The sequence below is a fragment of the Stylophora pistillata genome, chromosome 9 (assembly GCF_964205215.1).
Source record: "Stylophora pistillata chromosome 9, jaStyPist1.2, whole genome shotgun sequence".
In the NCBI taxonomy this organism is placed as follows: domain Eukaryota; kingdom Metazoa; phylum Cnidaria; class Anthozoa; order Scleractinia; family Pocilloporidae; genus Stylophora; species Stylophora pistillata.
The window spans coordinates 18,927,701-18,950,663 of record NC_142527.1 but is presented as its reverse complement, the minus strand read 5'-3'; the positions used below and the strand labels follow the sequence as shown (position 1 = coordinate 18,950,663).

General features: G+C 39.0%; 2 protein-coding genes across 2 annotated transcripts in view; one reads left to right on the top strand and one right to left on the bottom strand.

Annotated features, from left to right (window-relative positions):
- Nucleotides 1-158: 158 nt before the first annotated feature.
- On the top strand, nucleotides 159-15,264 carry LOC111331353 (IQ motif and ubiquitin-like domain-containing protein). The gene is made up of 13 exons (XM_088733451.1): nucleotides 159-1,011; nucleotides 7,454-7,588; nucleotides 7,676-7,843; nucleotides 8,316-8,545; nucleotides 8,762-8,860; nucleotides 9,750-9,960; nucleotides 10,832-11,007; nucleotides 11,312-11,576; nucleotides 12,073-12,155; nucleotides 12,640-12,740; nucleotides 13,382-13,529; nucleotides 14,225-14,410; nucleotides 14,893-15,264. The coding sequence occupies exons 1-13, from the start codon at nucleotides 381-383 to the stop codon at nucleotides 15,052-15,054; spliced, it is 2,595 nt and encodes an 864-aa protein (XP_088589577.1). The 5' UTR covers nucleotides 159-380; the 3' UTR covers nucleotides 15,055-15,264.
- A 770-nt stretch (nucleotides 15,265-16,034) lies between these two features.
- The window catches only part of LOC111331344 (uncharacterized), a 16,209-nt gene continuing 9,280 nt past the window's right edge, over nucleotides 16,035-22,963 (bottom strand). The window contains exons 3-8 of the mRNA XM_088733458.1: nucleotides 21,610-22,278; nucleotides 20,612-20,691; nucleotides 20,041-20,092; nucleotides 19,388-19,672; nucleotides 18,555-18,689; nucleotides 16,035-17,590 (exon numbers count right to left, since the gene is read on the bottom strand). Coding sequence (XP_088589584.1) covers nucleotides 17,582-17,590; nucleotides 18,555-18,689; nucleotides 19,388-19,672; nucleotides 20,041-20,092; nucleotides 20,612-20,691; nucleotides 21,610-22,278 — 1,230 coding nt within the window. The 3' untranslated portion in view covers nucleotides 16,035-17,581. The remainder of the gene's footprint in view (nucleotides 17,591-18,554; nucleotides 18,690-19,387; nucleotides 19,673-20,040; nucleotides 20,093-20,611; nucleotides 20,692-21,609; nucleotides 22,279-22,963) is intronic.

The following is a 22,963-nucleotide window of genomic DNA, read 5'->3' as shown; positions in this document are numbered from 1 at the left end:
AGTGAGATAAAGACCCACATGGTAACCAGGCTTTATAAAAGCTGTGTAACCACGCCATTTTTGAACATTCCAGAAAATGACGTCTCCAGCAAGTGGCCTTTCCTGCGTTTACTGAATATTTTTTTTAAGTTTAATAACACTCTGAGGCCTCTATTTTCCTCTCTCTTTGTTCTTAGAAATGCTAAATGCTTGTTTAAAGGGATGTGAACACTAAGACCTCAAAATTCAGAGTGAACCACGATCGTAAATTGAGACCACGATCCTAAAAGTCAGCTGTTTCTATGGAAACAGTACCAGAGAAACAGAAGAGTAGAAACTCCATTGCAAACAGGAACATTGAATGTTGATACCAAAAAAAATCAGGCCTCTTAAGTCTTGAAATGTCTACCCCAGAAGACAGTAGAGAGGCTCAAGGCACTAGTGAGGGCAATAATGAAGGACAACAGCAAGATGGCGAGCCTTCAGGTGAAATCTCAGAAGAACCAACAGAAGTTCTCGACCAAGATGGCGCGAGCGTTGAGATTAGTGGAGATTCTGCACAAGCCACTGACACGGTAAAAGAAGGCGACGATGAAACAGAAAAAGCTGATCAAAAAGAGGAGAAAGGCGAAGCCATTGATATGAACGATGATCCTACAGACGTAAGTCGAACGGAAGAAATGAAGGAAACTGCTGTTGAGGAAAAGACTGATCATGAAGAAGATGGTCGCACAATGGAGGAAACCCCTTTGTCTGTGGTTATTTCGGAACCAGATAAAGACGTGAAAACCCAAGAATCGAATGCTCAAACAGAAGGAAGGGAATCACCTCTGGGTGAAGCGGATGATTCTGCTGCTAGCACTGGAAAGGTGGATGACCAAGTTGTCGAAACTAAATCGGAGAGTGAATCACCTTTAGTCGCCCCACCGACTTCCAAAGCTGATAGGTCTGTAAACAGTGAAACACCGATGAGAGATACCAGGGACCAGTTAGAATCCGGAGGAATAGCCAGGGATGGCTTCAGTGCAAATGGTAAGTTACTGATTCAATACCTTACATGTATACTCTAACCGAACATACATACATACATACATACATACATACCTACCTACCTACCTACCTACCTACCTACCTACCTACCTACCTACCTACCTACCTACCTACCTACCTACCTACATACATACATACACACACACACACACACACACACACATACATACATACATACATACATACATACATAAACTTTATTGAAGTGAAGGTATTTAGCTAAAAGCTAATTGTGGACACTATAAATGAATAACATGACTATAATATAAGATTAAATAGAGTATATGTAAAAATATGAAGGATATATTCTCAAAATATCATTAATATATATAAAAAGCATCAATATATGAAATTGTCACAGGCAATCATATAAGCAGCAATAGAATGTATATACAGAATTTAGAAAGTTAAGAGTCTAGAAAATTTAAATAAGACGAATTTAAATAGAGGATAGGGGAGCACACTCCCAATAAACCAAGCAGCCACACAGCAAAAGCCACTTGATAAGCATGCACAGCAGCCACACATGCCATCCAGCAAGCCAAGCACATTGAGAGCATGCACCCCTCTCCTGAATGCCTGAAGACTGGTCTTACTGCATAGTTCCTGGCTTATCTTGCCCCATATGTGTGGCCCTAAATATCTGATACTGTGCTTGCCATACTAAACAGTATTATATCAATCAATCAATCAATCAAAGTTTATTGTCTAACGTGAGGCATGGTTGCCCAATTGCCCGAGCCAGAGGCTCATGTATAAAACGGTAGACTATAAATTAACTATGATTAAAGGTATATTATTAGAAGTACTTAAAACTTTATAGGTAAAAATATATGTTTAGAGTACGAGTGATAATTGTAAAATTGTAGGTGATTAATATTGATAGTTAAAAGAGTCTAAACATTATGTTCGGTGAAAGATATTGCAGTAGATGAATATGAATAAGAATGACAATGTATGTGTACGTACAATAAAAGTCAACTACAGGTATTACATTTACAGATTGGTCCTAGAGTACTAAAATCGAAATTCTTAAGTTTACTACAAAAATCGCTAAGCGTAGATGCCGTTTTAATTTCTCTAGGTAAACTGTTCCAAATGTGACTAGCTTTATATATAAAGGAATTATGATACGATCTATTATTATACCCTGGTTGCACTAGATTTACACCTTTATTCCTTAAACTATATCTAGATTCCCGCAATTTAAAAAAGTTTTTAATATATTCCGGACCGTTCCATTTCATACATTTAAAAAGTAAAACCAAGGAAATATAAAATCGCCTATGTTCTAGAGTTTTCATGTTGCTTTTAGCTAAGATTGTATTGTAATCAACATTATTGCCAAGATTAAGCAGAGTTTTGAGTGCGTACTTATTGACTGACTCAAGTTTAGAGCTCAGTGTTTTATTTATTCCAAGCAATAGCGGACTACAGTACTCCAGGTGAGGAAGTATGTAAGCCTTGTAGAGTGATAGGGAGACATCTACAGGTATAAGTTTTTTGAGTCTCCTAAGGGCTCCAATCTTGGCATAAACCTTTTTTATGACACTCTGAATGTGATCAGCAAATGTCAACTTGTCATCAATTGTGACCCCAAAGATTTTGAGTGAGTTAGATAACTCGACTCTAGAGTCACCAATGATAAATTGAGGGTCGTAAGCAATATCTCCGATCATCATAGCTTGGGACTTTATGTTGGTGACCATAAGATAATTACGATAATTATCTTTATGTTGTTGACCATAAGATAATTATCTTAGAACAGGAAAATCACTTGGTAAGTTATAATGCTTATCTTGCTGAAAAAACATATTGCATACATGCTGGGAGCTAGTGAATTTTTAACCTTATATACATTTAAATTAGTATATCTTGTAACCATCTGTTCTCAAGACTAGAGAGTCTTCCCTTCGCTAGGAGTTTCTCATACGTAGTGTTTCTATCATATTATATACAGCACATAATGCCCGGTCTTGTACCCTTTCTAATATTTTTGCATCAGATGCTTTGCAAAAATGTCACACTATGTGACAATAATTTATGTTAAGTTAGGTAGAATTGCTGATTTGTACAATTGTAACTTGGCTTCTCCAGGAATCATTTTTCTGAGACGTACTAGAACACAAACTTTCCTACTTGCCATTTTGCATTTAACTTATCACTTATGTGAGTACTGAAACTTAAAGTTCATCAACTAGTGTTACTCCCAGTAACTTTAAGTCTGGTGATGATTATAACCTGTTTATCAATCATAACATTGATAGATGGACTATCCTCATTTTTGTTTTTCCTGCCTAATAACATTAAATTGTACTTGTCGTAATTTCCCTTAATTCAAAAAGTTTTCTTTGTACCATTTTGATATGGTGTGCCCCCCATTAGTTAAAAGTTGTTCCATGCAGTCAACTGAATGCCCCTTTACATACAGCTGATGATCGTCAGCGTACTTTGACAAGCTTGCATTATCTATTATATAGGTCATATCATTTTGAAAAGTGTTCCACAGTAAGGGTCCATATGATGACCCTTAAGGGCATCCTCTAATAGCATCCTTCCAACTGCTGGTGACTCCATTTAGTTTGACTCTGTTTTGTCGCTTGGAGAAATATGATCTCATCAAGCTGAGTGATTCCTCTGAAAAGCCATATGCCTTAAGTTTATTTATCATGAGTGATAGATGTAGGGAATGAAATGCTTTACTCATGTCCGTTGACAGTATTCCAATAAATTGCTTAGAATCCACAGCCAGCCTCCAATCTTCAGTCAGTTTTAGCAAAGTAGTTTCACAACTGTGTTTTTTTCTGTATGCCGATATGCAGGGATCGAGCTTGGAATCAATATGATTATTCACTTGTATGCTCATAATAGACTCGAAAACCTTATCTACTGTACTTAGCAATGTTATTGGACGATAGTTTCTTTCATCCAGCTGGTCATCCTTCTTGTGGACTGGATTCCACTCTCCTTTCTTCCATGCTTCAGGCCCTTCGCCTTTCCTTAGATTTGTTAAGGAATCTGCTATGCCACCTGATGCTAGCCTTAACATTCTAGGAGACATGGAGTCATAACCACAGACCTTTCTGACATTTAGTTTCTCAAGGGCTAACTTACAGTGGCTTGTACCGGTTTTCATCTTTTTGATGGTCTGTAACTTTGAAAGAATACAACAGAAAGACTGACCATGGCCAGTTGAACACTTTTACGGGGTTGAATTATATAATAATTGGTTATCCAAAATAGGTGTCATTTTGTCGCTAGCAGTTTCATAGGCTTATTCAGCCGCATTTTTTAGCTTGTGGCTTAAATAATTCAAAAACTAACCCGGTGACCCCGTGATTTTTTTCAGTGATTGCTTTTGGCACTTGAAAAGGAAAATGCACAAAGATTTTTAAAAAATTCTACAGAGCGGAATTTCAGAAAATCTAGAAAAAAGGCAATTTTCACACATAGCAAATTTCCTTCTGTAGAATTTTCTATTTTTTTTCTGATGATTCCTTTCGAAGTTATTATCATATTGGAACAATAAAAAGAAGGGGTCACCGGACTTGTTTTCATGCAATAGCTTTCATGAGTTTAGCAATTTCCGCGTGCGTTCTTGCACATTTAAAAATCTGGATTCTATAAGATCAACATTTGCTCATGATCTGCTACCGCTGACAATTGCGTGTGCTTGTGAGTTCTTGAGGTTGCTCTTATTTGCATTGCAGATGTTAGTGAGGCTTGGATGACTCAACAAATCATCCTCAGTTAAGCAATTGACACCTGCTCCACCTATATCATTGGCCATCGTAGAAAAGTAGTTTGCCAGAACATTTGCTACTTTTTCTTGGTCCTTCTCAATTCTCCCGTTTGCTTTAATGTGGATCTCGCTTATAGGCTGCTTCTTGTCGCTAAGAAATGGCCTGAAGGTTTTATAGAACTCGCTTGGCTTAGCTTTAAGGTCATCTGCCTTTTGTTTCCAATATTCTTTGATAGCTTTTTGTCTGTAGCTAGTAGCTTTATTTCTCCATATTCTCTTGAGCCCCCAGTTTTCCTCTGTTCCTCTTTGAGCATAATTGCTTGGCAAATTTCTTTTTCATTTTGATTGCCTTTTTCCATTCAGGTGTCATGTATGGCACATCGACTTTACGAAACCTCATTCTCTTAGTAGGCATGTGCTTCTCCACTATGGTGTTGAAAAGGGACTCCCAAAAAAGATACATCTCATCAAGAGTATCAAAGGTATCTATTACCTTCCAGAGAGCACAAGATAAATCTTCATTGAGTTTTTCAACATCCAGTGTTTTAGTACTCCTAAATGTGACTACTTTTCTTTCATTGTGAGACACCCTATGCTTCATAATCCCATACACTAGATGGTGGTCACTCATTTCTGGATTTAGTACTCCACTTGTTTTAAAAAGCTCTGGCTTGTTAGTAAGGATCACATCTAGAAGAGTTTCAGATGTAGGCGTAATTCTGGTTGGATCCTTAATTAGACACTCCAGACCATAAACCTCCTCTAGACTGAGCAAAGTTTTCCCTTCTGTGCGTTCTGGTGTTGATCTGTCAAGGTTCAGGTCTCCCATAAGTATGAGTGTGTTACATTCCATCATAGTCCACATGTGCAGTGAATAGTCCATTTTACAGTCGTGTGCTTGGTTGCCAAGCCTTTGAACAGGAGTGAGGCTAGGGATGACCTTGTTATGATACAAACCTTGCTGCCTTTCAAATGTAAATCACGTTATCATGCTAACTAGATAGAGGTCTCTATCATGACAAGGTCATCTTTAGCCTCACTCTGAATCAAAGGCTTGGCAACTAAGTGCACAACTGTAAAATGGCCCATTAAATTCCTCTTCCAGTTTACGGTAGTAATCAGTGCCAGTTGTTTCTGGGGTTTGATAAATACCAACAAACAACACATCATTGTTGTTTATTGTTGTATTTATGGCCAGAACTTCAAGTAATTTATTCTGCTGAGGAAGCTTCACAGGATGAGATACCATCTTAGATGAGAAATATGCCATCAGGCCACCACCACCCTTTTTTCTATCCTTCCTATAGGTATGATATCCTTCAAGAGCCACCTGTGCATTGGTGTAAGAAGAGTCGATCTTAGTCTCTGACAGAAAAATTACATGTGACTTCAATTCCTTCTTGAGTAAATCAGATCATCCAGTTTGTTTTGGCAGCTATTGATGTTTAGATGAATAATCATGAGATCGGTAGCGTTCCATTTCCTTTCTTGTATTATCCACGGTTCAGGCAAGTCATTAGCATATCCAGCTCTATCCTCATTTGCATATTCACCATCGCCGCCATGTTGAATTAGATTTACTTCTCCAACCAAACTTTGCTCTAACCCAAAAGGAAGTGAGCATAGGGAGCAGGTCCATTCAATATCTGGGTAGTCCAGGTAGTACTTGAAGCCGGCTTTGCTCAGGGTTATGCACTTCGCATGCAACTAGGCATTACACTCAGCACATAGCAAAGCATCTTGATTCGAGCGAACTCCTTTCCCACACTCCTTGCAGGGGTATTTTGGGGTTCTCTTTGGGTTTTTGTGGATATCCCCTCCGAGAAATATTCAGCTGAGCTGTTGGGTTCTTGTTTCATTAGCAATGTACAGAAACCTTGAAGCAAAGTAGGATTTCCTTCTGCCTGAACTCACTCTCGGAGTTGCCCAGCTTCTGGCCCCATAAATATCCCAGGAATTCTGAGGCAGGATTACCAAAGTACCAGTTGGAAGTCGTTGCCTGCCTACCCAATGTACTGAGCACTTTTGTGTGTCAAAAAGGAATGAAGTAAATAACAGCAGAGCAAGAAATTTGTTTCGTTTTGACGAGCTCGATAAAACACAGCCAGCCACCATGACGGACCACTGAACATTGCAGAGCTAGCTAGTAAATCTGCTTTGTTGTTCTGTATTAGTAATCTATATGTAGTACTGCTGCAGTTGAAAAACTCTTTACAATGGTAGCCTTCCTAGGTCACATCGTCCTGGCTATGTTGCAGATGTATATGTTTTTCAGGGGACTGAACTGATCAGTATAATGCCCATAGTAAATGTAAGTGTACTATAACGGTTTGTGGTGGAAAGTTGGAAGGTGTAAGATTGTGACCACGAGTGGTTTGTCATCAGCGATTGGTGAGATTGCTTTGTTTTGGAAATTAGAAGGGATTACACTGTGGAAATGTCAGCTTCAGAAACTTTTTCACTGGCCACAATTCACAGTTTGATAATGAAACCTCAATATGGGAAGGGTGGGTTGACTTTTCCTGGATACATCAATCTTATCTTATAGTACTATCATTAATTCATTATTTTAAATCAAAATTATTGGCTTTCATTCATTACATACTGTTCAGATGTTTATCATGGAGCAATATTGAACTTAATGAAACAGACAGAATGACATTTTCATGTTGGTTTTTTCAGTGAAGTTCATCATCATGCCAGAGGGTCATGTACAGAGCATGGCTTGTTCATTAAAGCAGTCCTTCTTTGAACTACGAAACCATTTTGCATCAGAATTTGGGCAGCCACCAAAGGCAATATTGATGATATTTGATGGTAAGTTCCATTATTTTGGATCCAAGTCCATGCAGCAATAAGCCTTAAGACTCCAAATGATTTACTATCTTACTGATTCACTTCAAGGCAAAATGGTGGAAGATCACACTGTGCTGTCAGATCTGGGTGTCCAAGTTGGGCAGACAGTGGAAGTGGAAATTCAGTCGTCAGATCCAGTCAATACACCTCTACAGTACAGACAGTCACTACCAATGTACAAATTACCTGACAAAATTAAGGTCAAGGTGGAAGTTGGTAAGTGAGCTAGCATTTCTGTTTTGTTGATTATCTAAATCAAAGTTGTAACATATCACTATGTACATTGAAAAGTGGATGTGAAAAAAATCTATGTCACAGTGTATATCTTTTATGTTTCAGATAAAGATTGATTTCCCTTGAATGATACTTATTTATAAATGCGTCGGTTTGGTTGCTGTCATAATAAGTGATTGCTTTATCAGGGTGTCATACATGAGCAAGGGTTTTTGAACTGAACTTCCTTATACAATAAATTTTCCTCTAGATGGTTAAATCAGGTGGGCAAATACATCTCCACAGACAGTAAATTTTCTCAGTGCCCAGCCTCTGATGAAACCCCTGCTTGAAAATTTACTAGTTACCAAAATAGTGCTTTCTTATCCTTTTTTAGCCAGCACTCATATACTTATATATACACCTATAGTAATTGAATATCTTCATTTTTATCTTTCATAATTATATTTTCCAGGTGGAGAGGAGGTTGAGGTTGTGGTTCACATTGTCCAAGAGAACAGAAAAAAGCCATTCCTGGGAGGCTACCGACACAGACTGACAGGAACAGAGTTCCACAATGCATCTGCACAGACTGTACCTAAGATCCGTGTACCTTCATCAGTTGAGAAGTTTCATAGAGACACACAAACATACAAATTGAGAAACAGACTTCAGCAGACCACAAATACAACATCCACACAAATGGTAAAAGTCCCCAAAATCTTTACCTTTTGAAGTATCAATTACAGCTGTATGATGCTTCAGTTTGTTGTTAAACTCCATCCAGATTCTGCGACATTTTTCCTGTCTGCACTCTTCTCCAGCTGTACTGTAGGTTAATTTATCAGACAGCACTTTAGTGTAACTAGGATTCAGGTTCATAGACATGGGTATTAACACATTTTCTCCTTCTTATTTTAGACCAAGGATGGCTGTTATGTATCAAATGTCACAGATAAAATACTGATTCCTGGGAAATATGAAACAGCTGATCAATATCACAAGAAGATATTGGAGAAAGTATGTAAATGGGTGTACATTACTTGTAACCCTTCACACCCTAACATCATTATGCATATTCTCCATACTGTTCTCCATGTTTTTCCTAAGGTGCAGACAAGGAGAATTTGTCTAACAATCAAGAGCTTGTTTAGTTGGTGATCATTTCCTTTTTTCTCCTGACCTTAATATGTGATTCAGGGGCGATATTGTAAGGAGAAATGAGATGCTGGTCACTCTTACGCTGATCATTTCCTCTATTCTCATGACCTTTATGTGTGATTCAGCGGTGATATTGTAAGGAGAAATTAGATGTTAGTCTCTTAGGAGTCAAAGGGCCAGTAAATGTTTGCCCCATTTTCAGTCATATCTCTTAAGTTTAAAAAATTGCACATACTTTTTTTTCCTGCTTAATTTTATATGGGGTCATTTTTGTTCCTCAATTTGTTTCTTTTAATCGAGTACCATTTAATCTTTGGGATACTAAGGGATGATTATCACAATCCTCTGAAAGCTTCATCTACAGGAAACCTTTGTCGGTTAGTTTTTCAGTGAAGGTGAATACTACTTTGCTATTTCACCTCAGTCTGTAAAATGTGACATTCCCTCAGTTGGTAATTATACCTACCGGTAGTATATAGAGTGTTCTCTTGGCATTGGAGATCAGATCTCTGTCAAAGTTTCCCTGGCCAGAGGTTGTTAATTTATTCTGACAGACAGAAAATTCTCCTGTCTGTGCACTATTCCCTCACTTCTGCATTCCTTTTTGCATTTAATTGTGCCTTTTTATCTAACAAGTTAAATGATGAATACCCTTTTAGTTTTCATCTTCCCAACAAATTACATTATTTTATAACCATACAACATGAACCTTGATCAAGGTTGACCTAAGTTTGCTTTTGATTTTCAGGTCATTATCCTTCAAACTTATTGGAGAAGATGGCTCGCTAAGAATCATGTCCAGAGGTTACGAGAAGATCGCTTAAGACGTATGGAGTGGGAAAGACATGAGGAGCTCAGAAAACAGAAAGAAAGAGCTGAAAGAATCAAGAGAGAATGGGCAAGGAGAATGAACCCCAAGACAAAAGAAGACTTTGATCTCCTCTATGCTCATCTAGAAAGTTAGTATATTTGTGCATGTAACTGAGACAAGCTACATGAGGGTCTGTTGGACACCGCAAAACGGTAGAAAAAACTGTCCAAAACCGCAAAAAATTCGATCAAAACCGAAACTCGTATGCAAAACTGTCAAAGTGGAGCATACAGAGTTTTTGTACGGCCATTGGAGATTAGCGGAGGCGTATAATTACCGCTCAGATCGAAGAGAAACCAGAACCTGAATAGGAAAAACCGAAAACCATATTGAATACCAAATTCGGAAACCGAAAACCAAGTGCAAAAAAACCGAAAATCCGCAAACTGCAATGAACACCAAACTCGAAAAACCGAAGTTTTTTTGCGCAAAAACCGAAAAACCGCTGTTAAAAAAGTCAAAACCGTTCACAACTGAAAATTCTAATACCCCGGTACAAAATCTTAATGGTGAATAAGTAAAGCGAAAAGTCACTTTCCATTTCTGAAAGTGAAAAGGGAATAACAAGAAAGGCAAAAAAATTAACAACGGAAACGCAAACAAACAAGAGAAAAAAGATAAACGAAAGAAAAGATATGGGGGGATTCCTAAAATCAAAAAGCTATTTCGAAAGTAACCAAAACATGGGAAAATCCAAAACTTAATACCACAGCTCCCTTCTAATGTATAGGATAATCCCTAGTTACCTGTCAGTTTACCTTTATTCGGTTGACTTTCTAAGAAAGAAAATGCGACTTGTGAAACGTGTAGAGATATGAGACTCATCGGTTGCATCACTTCGCAATCTTTCATTAATTAGACAGCTCATAGTAATACTTACAGCTGAGTCAGGATATGCTTAGATGTTTATTATTGCTTTAGTCGTGTGGTTGCAACATGGAAATGTTTTATTTGTTTAGAATGGCGTAACGAAGAGATGGCGTTGATAGATGAGTTGTACTCAGGCCCAGAGAGGAAAGCAGCTCTTGTCGGACTTTTGGAACAAGAAGCATACCTCATTTTCTCCATTGACCGCCATAAGTTGGTTGCTGATGAAGAAAGCAAAGACAAAAGGATCAAGAACTTTTTGAATAAGGTTTGTGGAAGTGTGAGCGTAGATCCGTATTGCTATCACTACATCCAGGCCGGGGATTTGGTTTTCTGTAGATCATCGTGGAATCTCTTTGAGCAGAAGTGATTCAATGTAATAGTGACGTCACTCAATGATTCATTAACGTGGCTTGGTTTTATATATTTTGTCCTAGTATTGTCCCCTGTTGACTTAACAGCAAACTGATGGACTGGAAAGATTTTTACACAGAACAACCCATGGTGAATTTTTTTTAATTAAACATGCCGAAAGTAAGAGCTCTAACACTTGGCTTTTTTCATCTTAACAGACTGCTGCCCCCAAAAAGTGGAAAGCCTTTGATGGTAAAGTGACTGAAATGGACACACCTTACACCATCCGCGCTCAAGAGTTACGGGACATATACAGCACACTCAGCATGAAGTACCTGACGCAAGATGAGAGACTGGACGTACTGCTGACCCTTAAACACACAGTAAAGGAGCATGACTGCAAACTGACACAAGAGATTGTTGAACTGATCGATAGAGAAGCTGATTTGTTGATGCGAGGAGTCAAGGAATCAAATTTAGAAGGTAGATAGGCCAAGTAATCTTGGTTTTCATGGCATGGAGTCGAATGAAGCTAGTTAGAATAATTTGCCGCTCTCCTGGATGGAATGGTACTGCATGTGGCATATTCCATTGCGGATACCCCATGCATTTCGTGAAGGGCTCCCTGAAAATTTTCTATAGTAACTATTCATAATCAGGGGTGGAATGATAAACTGAGAGTACAGTAAGTTGTTTTGTTAAGAACGCGGCATAGTTACCCTGCCATGATTTGAACGCAGAATTTTCGATGCGAAGACTAACTTTTGTTAGATAAACTCTTTCACTCTTTTGCTTCCGTCAACGACTGTCACCAGTAAAGCAAGAGCAAGGCGTGTCAGCATTGTTATTTGTTGGGAAATTCAAGCTCTGTTAAAAATGTATATATATATATATATATAGCTCTATGTTCAACAGTTTATGTCTCACATTCCTTGTAAGGCCCTCCTTGATTGCGAATTTGAACAATCTTCCTTTACAGGTTTACGCAAGAGAATTTTAACCCTCTTCCTTCAGTATTGCAAAACGCCCCTCTTCAACCCAGAGGCGGCTCGACTGATCAAGGTATATTATACCCAGCGAGCTAAGTACCAGTTTTCAAGGATGATTTCATAACTATACGACATTTCGTTCCTTTTAGGCAATTAAAACGAAGACAAAAATAAACGCAAATTATCCTACGAGTTCATTTGATGGAAAAAAAAAGACTCATGAAAACGTAACTTCGCTCTTCATGCGTAAGACAGGAAGTACAGGGAGATGCTGGTTGCAGCCAATTTTCCACTTAGTCCGCATTCTTTAGGCTCAACTTTCTGTAATTTCATTAATTGCAGTTTAACTGAAAGTACTGATTAACCACTCATCCTTTTAGGTGAAACTGAACCGTTTTACTTTCATGAAGTTGATACTGATTTTTACGCAATTGGCCGTAAGGACACTACTTTTGTTCATATTTGTCAACCTGGGTTGCACTGCTCAGATCCTCAGTGACGTATATAGATAGCTCGTGATATCAAAGACCTTTTTTGTGTAATGACTCTGTTCCCAGGTTCCACAAGATCCTGCCGTATTACGTAAAAACATCTACTTCTGTCCAAGCTGCAATTCGTATTTACCGTCCACCGAGTTCCAACTTTCGTCGAATTCCAAGTAAGGATGTAATGTCCCTGTTGCTTCTATAGAGCGATATATCATTTCTTATTGAGTGTTGAACTCATCTAGAATTACATTTACTCAAGTTTTACCTTTATTAGACTTTGTGAATTACTCTGAAAACAAACTCGCTCTACCTTTTCAATCAGAAATAAATCTAGAACCAAAAATTAAAAATCAACCGTGCCTTGGGGATTTGCTGGGAGGGTAGGGTGATGAAAAAAATGTTTGGTTTTCCCTTCACCTTCGTTGCCTATTCTTCTTTTTCTTCTTCTTCCTTTGCTGCTCAACCTCTCTTTACAGTATATAGATAATACTTATGGGGGATCATTTAAAACGTTTCAACAACAACAAGGCCAGACCATAACACAAGTAGCTACATGTACGTTCCCTTCTCTTGCGAAAAGTGCCTGGGTTCTTGATCGTCCCCACAAAACCAGTGAAGAGAAGGTTCACGAGACAGACGAACAGAGTCTACGATTTATCGTCCTTAACCGAAAAGAGTGAAATGTCTCATCATTTGCTGATGTCATAGCAAAGGCAGCACCAAGCTAGGCCCAAGCGAGATTTACAGATAATGTATCATCACTTAACCATTACGTAAACTGACTGGTAAATTAATCTTTTTTGGAATATAGGGTTGTGGGAAGGTGTAGAAAGTGCACTAAACTTGATAACGACGCCAGGCTTAGACACGATTTCTCACTATATCGTATAATGCTGAAAGATCTCAGACGTTCTGAGGAAAACGTTGCAGACGGCTCCAATATCGCCTACCTGCTGCAGGTATAAAAACTTACAGTGTGTGATAATAGCCTGAACTGAGTTTCAACTTCAGAAATTCGGAAACACGTGTAGGCAATCACAAACAGCGAAAACTGGACTTTGCTTTCTGCCCCTCACCCGTCTATGTTGCGCTATCTTTTCAGTTTGCAAACAGAAAAACGAAACGAGTTTTTCAGACTTCGAACGCTGATTTTCTGAGGGTCTCAATGGGGTTAACCGATAGCTGTAAAACGGCAATAACGAAAAATAGCTTTTAGGCGTAAACAATTGACAACTGTTACCGTTCGTCGTGAAAAAAGTTAACGGTAAAAATTTTCCTTTTAATCGCAACGGAAAGAAGTTAACCGTTAGCCGAAGAAGCCATGACCGCTTTGATACCCTCTATTCTACGTGGATCCAATTTTTCTTTCTTTCCACAATTCCACATTCCCGTTTAATCTTCCAAAGCTTTTCACGGGCTAGGATACATGTTTTGTCATATTGCCAATCCACTCTCTCTATGTTACATTGGCAACGTGAAATTTCATGTCTCATCATCAAGGGACCCGTGGATAGACTTTCTTTGTTACTAAGCACATGAAGCTACGCCACGAAACTTGACTGTAGAAGCCCTAAGCCTGAAGCACTTGCCTGTTACACCATTCTCCATCAAATCCTACAAGCCAATAATATGCATGATCTTTTTTTTCTCTCAGGAACCTGACCTCCGCTATCTAGTGGAGAACATTTGGAACGGTCAGAGCGTGTTGAGCGCTCATGAAGATCTGTTTGACTTGGTGCTACTTCGGTGGAACAAATACGAGGAGTGGTCACCATGGAACTGTATTTTACTCACAAAGGAAGAGGCTTCTGCTCATGCCAAACTTGAAAACGTCACTGAGGTAGAATTTTCTTTCGTTACTTCTTTTGTCGGTCCCATCATGATTGTAGCGGTCGTGAACTTTTTAAAACTCTAGACTCGCCTACATGCATGTATGTGATATCGGCGGGAAACTCGATTATTTTCGTCATTTTTTGGCAGTTTTCAAACGAGTGTCAATAATCCGGGATGGCATTGGTTTGCTCTTTCCTGGCTACCTCATTGGACCAGAACAATCACGTTATCAGCCAATCAAAACCATAACCAATCGGTAGTAGCCTTTCCCGTTTTTCCGCGCTTGACGTCTTGTTGATAAGTTTAATTGGAGGACCCATTTAAAGCCTGTTGAACCTATTGCCTGTTGTGAATAGGTTGGTTTAGGTTTTAAATTTTCTAAAGGCTTAAGGATACGACGCTATCCTGGGGAATGGATTCCCTTCACAAATTGTCTTTTTCTGAATTTTTAGCTCTTTCATACTTACGCTTTACTTTTCTCAAATTTAGGCTTACGGGCGGATGTTTATCGGCAAGATTCTCCACAAACACGTCCTAGCAAGGAACCACTTTTCACGCCTGCCTGGAATGGCTGAACATATGAAGAAAATATCAGGACAGAATAGAGGACCAGGAAACAATGGAGTGAGGGCAGCTTCACTAAAGGCATGAACTTACATACCCACCTGCCTTCGATGCCTCAAAGTTTTAATTACCTTAAAAAAATTATAGCTCTACTCCCCTTTCATGTGATTTAGATTTCTTTCACTTATAAAGGATTTTTTGTCATTGTAAATAGGTGATGTAGTTTATATATTTTTTTTCTTCTCAACTGCTGTGTTGTACATAAACTGTTGGAAACATCAACAATTTCAAACTTGACTCGTTAGCACTTTTCTTACGACCCGTCAGCGTTACATCGTAGTAGCCTTTGTTGTCGAAGTGTTCACGTTTACGGGAAACTAAGGGACATTTTGGATTTGTGTGATTTCGATGGAGTGGCTGAAGTGAACCGGCGTTGAAACGGCTTTTATAAGCTCTTTGATCGGTCTACAAGACTCCCTCTATCATGAACCGATCAGTGGTCATTTACCCGACGCGACCCAAACCTCCCTCGCTTTTTTACTTCCCCGCTTATAATAAATGAAACAAAGGCGGATCTGGGAGTCCCGTGACGATACGTTTTTCCCACGGCAACTGCAGGAGTTTTGCCGACCCGCATTGCAAGAGTGCGATGCGCGCGCTCGTTTATTCAATCGGCCGTGTTTAATTTGGAGTTAGAACCGACGGTAGGGGAGGGGGTGAGAAGAGGCGATAATCACTCCACCACCCTCACTCCCCTCCTTATCTTTTTACTGTCGCTCTGCCGCTTAGTAGAAATCTCTGTCTCTTCCCGGCTTTCCGCTTCCAATAAAATTAAAGATGACGGCCATAACTTTCGCTGAGAAAATACTGAGCACTCGCTCGCCAAAATTACGCCCGCTCTGCAGGCTGGACTTTTGCAGGAAACACACAACAAAGGGGGAGAATAGCTCTGTGGTCATCACTTGGCTTGCGAGAACGCAAACTCGTCTCCATTTCCTAGCATACAGGGACCTGCAGAAGCTTGCTTAAATGGACTTAATTCAGACGTCGAGAATGGACAACTCAGCTTGGTTCCAACAGAAATTTATTCTAGTTCATGTCTAAGTCTTACTGGAATGACAGCGTGTTCAACATTGGCTCTAATGTAATATCAACATTGTCATCCATGCAATCACCATTCAGTGATCGTTGTTATCAAAAAAGGCTCTACAGTGTACTTGCTTATGTACTATCGAGCACGTGCATGTAGTTCTATTATTCTCCTACTGCACTAAACAAAAGCAGCGAACAAAGTCTTTGAAGTTACAGGATTCTGCTTAAATATTCTTACCTTTTCTACAAGTAAAAGTGAAAGACATATTCAAAATTTCTTCATATCTACGAAATTTTGGTGCAAAGTTTTGATCAAGCTAATGTAAGAACGCGATCTCGGCTCCATATCATGGACCTTGAGCAAACCAGGAAGACGAAGGCAACGAGGATTTAATGAGCAGAACAATAGTTTAGCACGTGCATTTTAAAACTTTGTAGATTCTCAGCCGTCCTCTGCAAAACAACAATGTGAAATCACCAAAATTCACGTGGTTTAAGAACGGAAACCCCGACAGCATATCATTCAAGTTTCCATTTGGAACTCAACGCTGCTCACACACGTTAAGCTGGAGTTGAGGTGTAGCACCGTGAGAGACGGTAAACACATCCAGCCATTCGCGAAATTCTAACTGCAAATAAAAATTCATTTTTTGATCGACTTCTTCTTCGGCGTTGCCGTCCTGACTGCTTAAAGTCCCTATTGACTTCCCTGAGACGGGAATTTCCATAAAGGGTCATTACTGCGAAAATTTACTTAACAATCTCTCAGTACTAGACGATGGTAAAAGAGGGACGGGTGCACGGGTGTACAAAGTTGGTAATTCGAAGCAACTACTGTTGGCTTTTATATCTTTTTAAAATTCTACAATAAAAGACTCTCGAACGATATGAGAACGCTGGCTAAAATATTTAAAAAATAACTAATTAAAGTGTTTCAAAAACACACGGAAAAAATCATTAGACTTTCCCCGGAACAGTCTTTCCATAAGGTCGAAGCCTACGGCGCCTATTGTATATATATTTAACGACCTTCGATATTTCTAAAGTTGTATACAATCGGCGATGAAAAAAAAGCGCCTATATTATTACCTAACTACTTTCTATCAAACAGCCAAAAAGTGTTTCACAGAGCTTTCCCATCTGATAGATAAATTCATGTTTAACAACCCGTAATACAAACGAACATTGACAGAACTTTTAAAATAGCATAATACAGTGTAAAATAATTGTTGTAAATGATAAATTGTAATCAGTATTCTTTTACTGGGAGGCAAGTTGGAAGTCCTCTCAATGCAGTATCACTGAGGAAAAATCATGCTTATTGTAAATTTATTTTAAAAATCATGGCTGTGTTCGAAGAACTTGGAAATCAACCCTTCATCGACAATGCTATTTAAACTAAGCGCTACAAATTGAAGTGGTGCATAATCCACGCACGTCGCCTCAGTAACCCTTTCCAGCTGTTTGATGTTGAGCTTGTAAAAGTTCTCTCTTGCTTCTTTTGTGATTTTTCGTCTACTCGTTACCATGCCTAGGCGTCGGTTAAAAAAATTGACATTGATTTAGAACAGAACATACCTCAGCTCTACTAGTATTGGCCAATTTACACGACGTACTTGTGGCTGACATGCAAGTAACTACCGCTGAAAAATGTTGAATAGATAAGGTCACACGTTTTCTAACCGGCACGTAGCGAAATCAAGGAAAATTAAATGTTTTGATCACGGGTGAAAATTGTGCCATGTAGACCGGCATTTGAACTAACGAAATCCAGGGGCTACTTCGCTTGCCAGAGAAGGCAATGCTTTTAAACGTAGCTTCCCCGTTTGGTTTATCGTAATTAGGGCAGTTTTCATTGAGTGTCAAAGAAAAGAAAAAAAACAAAGTGCTCCCAGCGACCGATCATGTTTACATTGTCGTTAACCCATGAAAACTCAAGATGACAAAAAGCAAACTGCTTGAAGGGCGGAAAAACATGAATGACCGCGTTGCCATTGTTTTTTGGGTTGGTTTGGTTGCGAGGAAAGTATGGGTGTTCTGGATCCGTCAATCAAAGAGCAAAATTAAGCAAACCCAAAGCAATCTCTGACTACTTTCGGCACTTAATAGAAAATGGCTTGATTGTCCATGGAGAAGAAAAGGTAACTACCACGCATAGGCCAATTACGAGAGAAGTCATAGGAATAACTACCTTGAATATGGGTATAAAATATATCAGAGTTACTTAATATCGAGTAATCATTTCCTTTTTTCATTTCCTTAAGAACCCACATTGATATTTCTACTTTTGAATGTCTTTTAAAGAAGAGGCAGGTTTTTTAGATAGATTTAATAGATTTTTTAAATTTTTTTCGTTTCACGCACATGTTTTAACGAGTTTTTCTCACTCCTAGATGTAGCGTGGGTAAATAAAGTATTGTATTGTATTGTATTGATTAAAAAAGCATCAGCTACTCGTTCGTGCGACACGGAAAGTGGTTTATCGAGACACTTACCCTGTTTGTGCATATCCTTTCATCGCAGTGGCAGTAATGCCCGCATTTCTTCCCTGCAGCTTTGCAGTCACATTGACCTGCGCCTCGCGCATGGGCGCACTTTTTTCTTCCATAACAAGAGCAACCAGCTTTCTGCTGTAAATATATAGAAGAAATGCAGCGAGTTGAGCTAAAAGAGCTTCAATTTTTCTAACACCACAAAGGTTAAGCAAGGTACTGTTGCTTTTTATGGCTCCTACTGAGTAATTCATCAATAAAGTAGGGGAAGGTACACTTTGCATTTCTTCCCAACAGCTTTGCAGTTACAGTTGCCTTCACTTTCCTTTTGGGTACACTTTTTCCTTCCACAACAAGAACAACAAGCTAATTGGTAAGAGTAGAATAAACAAGGCTAAAATAAGCAATTACTTGTGCGAAAAGAGAGCATTGGCTGTTATTTTTATCAGTATTTCTCCCCAACAGCTTTGCACTTTAAATCCCCCTCTTTCGAAACAAAACCAATATCTAGGGGAGAATGAGATAGATTCGAGGAACAGGTCAGCGTCCGATCAATAAAAGCTGACGCATATGTGAGTAGGGAATTGAAATAAACATCAATCGCTAAGCTTGGATAGGTTGATCGTGTCTAGATTAGCATAAGAAAGATCATAAGCATACTTGCTGAGGACTTTGCTATCCACATTTTGGGCACCGTGAGGTGGTATTGATTTTCAATGAGAGGTATATCAAGACAATCGTTTTAATTTCATCATCGCAAAATCCTGTGGTGTTAGTGTTGGAAGGTAATCATCGGGTATAGGTTGGGGTTTATGAATTTTCAGACGATACTCTACCATAAAATGATAGGGCTCCAACTCAGCTAGTTCTCGGTAAAACATCTGGGCGGCAGAGATTCCAGGTTGTGTGTATGAGGAATGAAGTCTTAGTGGCTCTTCTAGGGTATAGTACCGATGTACTGGCGTCCTTGCGATGTCGTGTTGTGAATCAGGCATTTGTGTGACGGGTCCTACTGCAGCATTTCGTGTATCATACATCTTAGCGGTATGGTACGAATCTGTTGGCGTTCTTCCAGAGGCACCATCAGGCGTGTTGTCCTTCCGTGAATGATCTTCTCCTGCCTAAGAAAAAAACAACGTTCTTTCCAACAACTTTCTTTTTTAAATGATATTAATAATGATAAACTTCAGTGACCTCCTTCACAATCGTTATCGAGGGGGATAGACAGTAGGTTTGTGTTACTCAGGCCTGATCGCCGGTCAAGGTGACAGTGATTCCTTTTTTTCCTAGTTCGAAAACTGGTAATGATGCGTATAGTTTTTAACTGAGTAGGAAGGAATTATGGCACTCCTTGTTGAATCGATTCAAGCAAAAACACGAACAAGCGAACTAAACAAAAAGTAACAAGGACAAGCAATGAAGTTTCGGATGACCAAAGATTCTTCAAACATGTTATTTTGAAGGGGTACTAACTGCCACCTATACTTACAACCTCCACCCTTACCGCTTTGACCGCAGATTCTTGTTTAATGAGCGCTGACCTGTCAGTAACAATTCAGGTTCGTATTAGTGCCATGATGAAAGTCATGTTTATAAACATTTTCACATAGATCAAAAATAACCTTAGTGAGTACAAGCTGACTAAAACACATGGTTTTCGGGGGAGATGATAGGGAGACCAGTCGCTAACAGAATAAAGACAAAGGGTGGGGTGGGTGACTGCAAAAAAAATTAACCATCAATTAATTCCCAATGAGGGGGGAGTAGGAAGATCATAGAGGGGCATCAGGTAAATTTTATCATGACGCAATAGTAATCTTCCGATACTCTCCCCGCTCCCCCCTCCCCCCTCAGGCGGTAAATAACGACAAGTTCCTAATTGTGTCAATATGTACGGTAGTTAAAAAAAATTGACGTATTATTGGTCAATAACTCTTTCGTTGGTAAATTATTAATAAAACTAAGTTAATATTTAGCAAAATATTGCTGCAGGTAAGATATGAAAACTCTCTTACACCGATTGCAGCCGAGGCAAGTATTTCATCGCCAAGGAAACATACCTGTTATAAGGTGTGCTTTTTTGCGAGACAGTTTCAGACAGCTTCTGTTTGACCTTATCACATTGCAATTCCAAACAAACCTAGAAAAATAAGAATTTTGCTCGAGCGTACATTTTGCTCTCGTTCCTTTCTCTGATAGTGAAGACAACATCACCGGACTTAACAAGAAAATCTCCAGAAATCTCACTGGCTAGAGGCATGACTTGCTTCCTTCCCAAACTTGTGAAATCACCAAGAACCTCGAAAACCGGTTCATAAGGATAGGAGTCACCGAATTCGTTGCCAGAAGCAGTTATAAAATGACTGAGTTTCTACGAGCACCCTGGTTGGTTAAAAATCTGATTACACTGGTAAACCCATAGAAAAATTAAGTTCGCCCATTTTGACACATGAAGTCACCGCTTTTAGTCTGAAATCAAGTGCAGTAGTTAATTGTGTTTTACCAGAGCAAGTCTGAAATCCATATAAGAAAACATATCATGCTTTATTAACCACAAATTTGTCATTTAGACTCGAGATGTTTCTTCTTTGAAAATCGTCCTTTAACATAAAGTACCAAAATTTTCAAAAACGGGCGTAATTTTAAGTATAATTTGGAAAAAATTCCAACGATGCTAGTGGCAAGATATTCTACCTTTACTACCTTTACAATCTGTAAGGGCCTGGTCATGAGTAGAAATTGAGAAAATGCTACTCCGAGACAGGAGGTGAAAAGTATCGTCTATAATTCAATCTAAGTCAATCTACTTAGAAAAGCAGACGCTCAAAACTGAGTAAACACACGAATCTTTATGAACTGTTTATGGACATCTTTGGGATTCAGAGAGCATTATAATCTGCTCTTTTACACCGCTGAAGCAATGTTGGTGTCAAATCCCAAGCGTTTGCAATGCGCTTAATATGGAGTAACACGAAGCATGTATCATCTATCTTGTTAAAACATATTGCAATTCCTCAGACGCAGTTTGACATTCGAAAGAGCATTGTCGCAACCTTACCTCGTCTGTTTTGCTCGGCTTCTGTGCTGTCCAGGTCAATTCATCTATGTCATCAAAAAATCCAGCCTCTTGGAGCCTTTTAAAATCAAGACACCAACGTGGATCGCTGCCTGTGGTTGATATAGGCACAATCAAGATGCCAACTGTCGGAATATCCTTTTCACATTTATAGGAATCTTTCCATTGAGCTCTGATTATCTCCCTGTAAATCATCGTTTGATGAAGTTTCCCCGAGAACTTTGTTGCTCGATCCCAAATCGAGTGATTTTCATCACGGGGCACTATCCAATCGACAATTATGACTGTACCATTCTTCATGACACCAATGGCATCGATTTTACCCCTCCAGCAGTGTATATCGCCGTCCATTTGTTGCTGCTTTGTATATCCATGAATCTTTAGTTCAGAGGCCCTGAATTTAAATCCAAAATGTTTTTCTATATTTTCGACAAATTCTTGTAGTAATTGCTTTTCCTCGGGCTCTAAATCAACTCCACTCTTCTCTCCCTGAATCTTCCTTATCACCTGATTTAGCAGACCGTGAGCTCTTCTCCCAGATCTCATAGAAGGCATGGAAGTTGAACGCTCCGTGTAACTGGCTCCAGATGAATTCTTCGATGTGAAAGAGGCTTGAACGATATCAATGTTTTTGGAACGGTCCTTTTTAAACTACGAGTGAGCAAATCAAAACATAATGAAAATGGAGGAAGACCATATTTACATTTGGAAAGTTTATTTACATTTTATTGCTCCTACTACTACGCCATTTTACCAAATAGGGTCATGACAACGCGCAAAAAAGGCACGGTGTTACCCTTAAAAAAAAAAAGAAAAGTACAGAACTACAAATCTTTGAAGAGCTTGTGGAGAGCAGCAGCAGATATGTTCATTACATTAAAACTTCGATCAACCTGCTGTTCGCAAAACCCTTCCAACTCCCCCCCCCCCCGTATTTTGTCTTTTTTTGCTGTATTTGACGACCATTCGACGGTAATTAAATCATCGTGTTCTCGACTCGAGTCTTCTATGTCGTAGTCGTCTTTCTCTATTTATCGCTTGCCTCCCTCCAAAATCTCTAAGGAACCAACTCGAAAGTTTGGAATATCTGTATCTGAGTTTTGTTCGTTTGCATACTTTTCCTTTAAATGTGTTGCAAAGTTTTCTTCAAGAGAAATTTAAGCCATTGAAAACAAACTTTTGAATTTAGCGGGCCGTGCAATGAAATGCGGCCCGCTAGATTGATCAATCATAGCTTACGCGCAATATATGAGAGACATTATAAGTTAAATTATCGAATACGATGTATATATTACCATGATGACAATAAATTAACTATAGCATCATTAACTAGTAT

Coding starts and splice junctions, on each gene's coding strand:
- LOC111331353 (XM_088733451.1), top strand. CDS start 381: ATGTCTACCCCAGAAGACAGTAGAGAGGCTCAAGGCACTAGTGAGGGC. Junction 8,546..8,761: donor ATACAACATCCACACAAATG/GTAAAAGTCCCC, acceptor TTCTTATTTTAG/ACCAAGGATGGCTGTTATGT. Junction 12,156..12,639: donor AGGCGGCTCGACTGATCAAG/GTATATTATACC, acceptor CTCTGTTCCCAG/GTTCCACAAGATCCTGCCGT.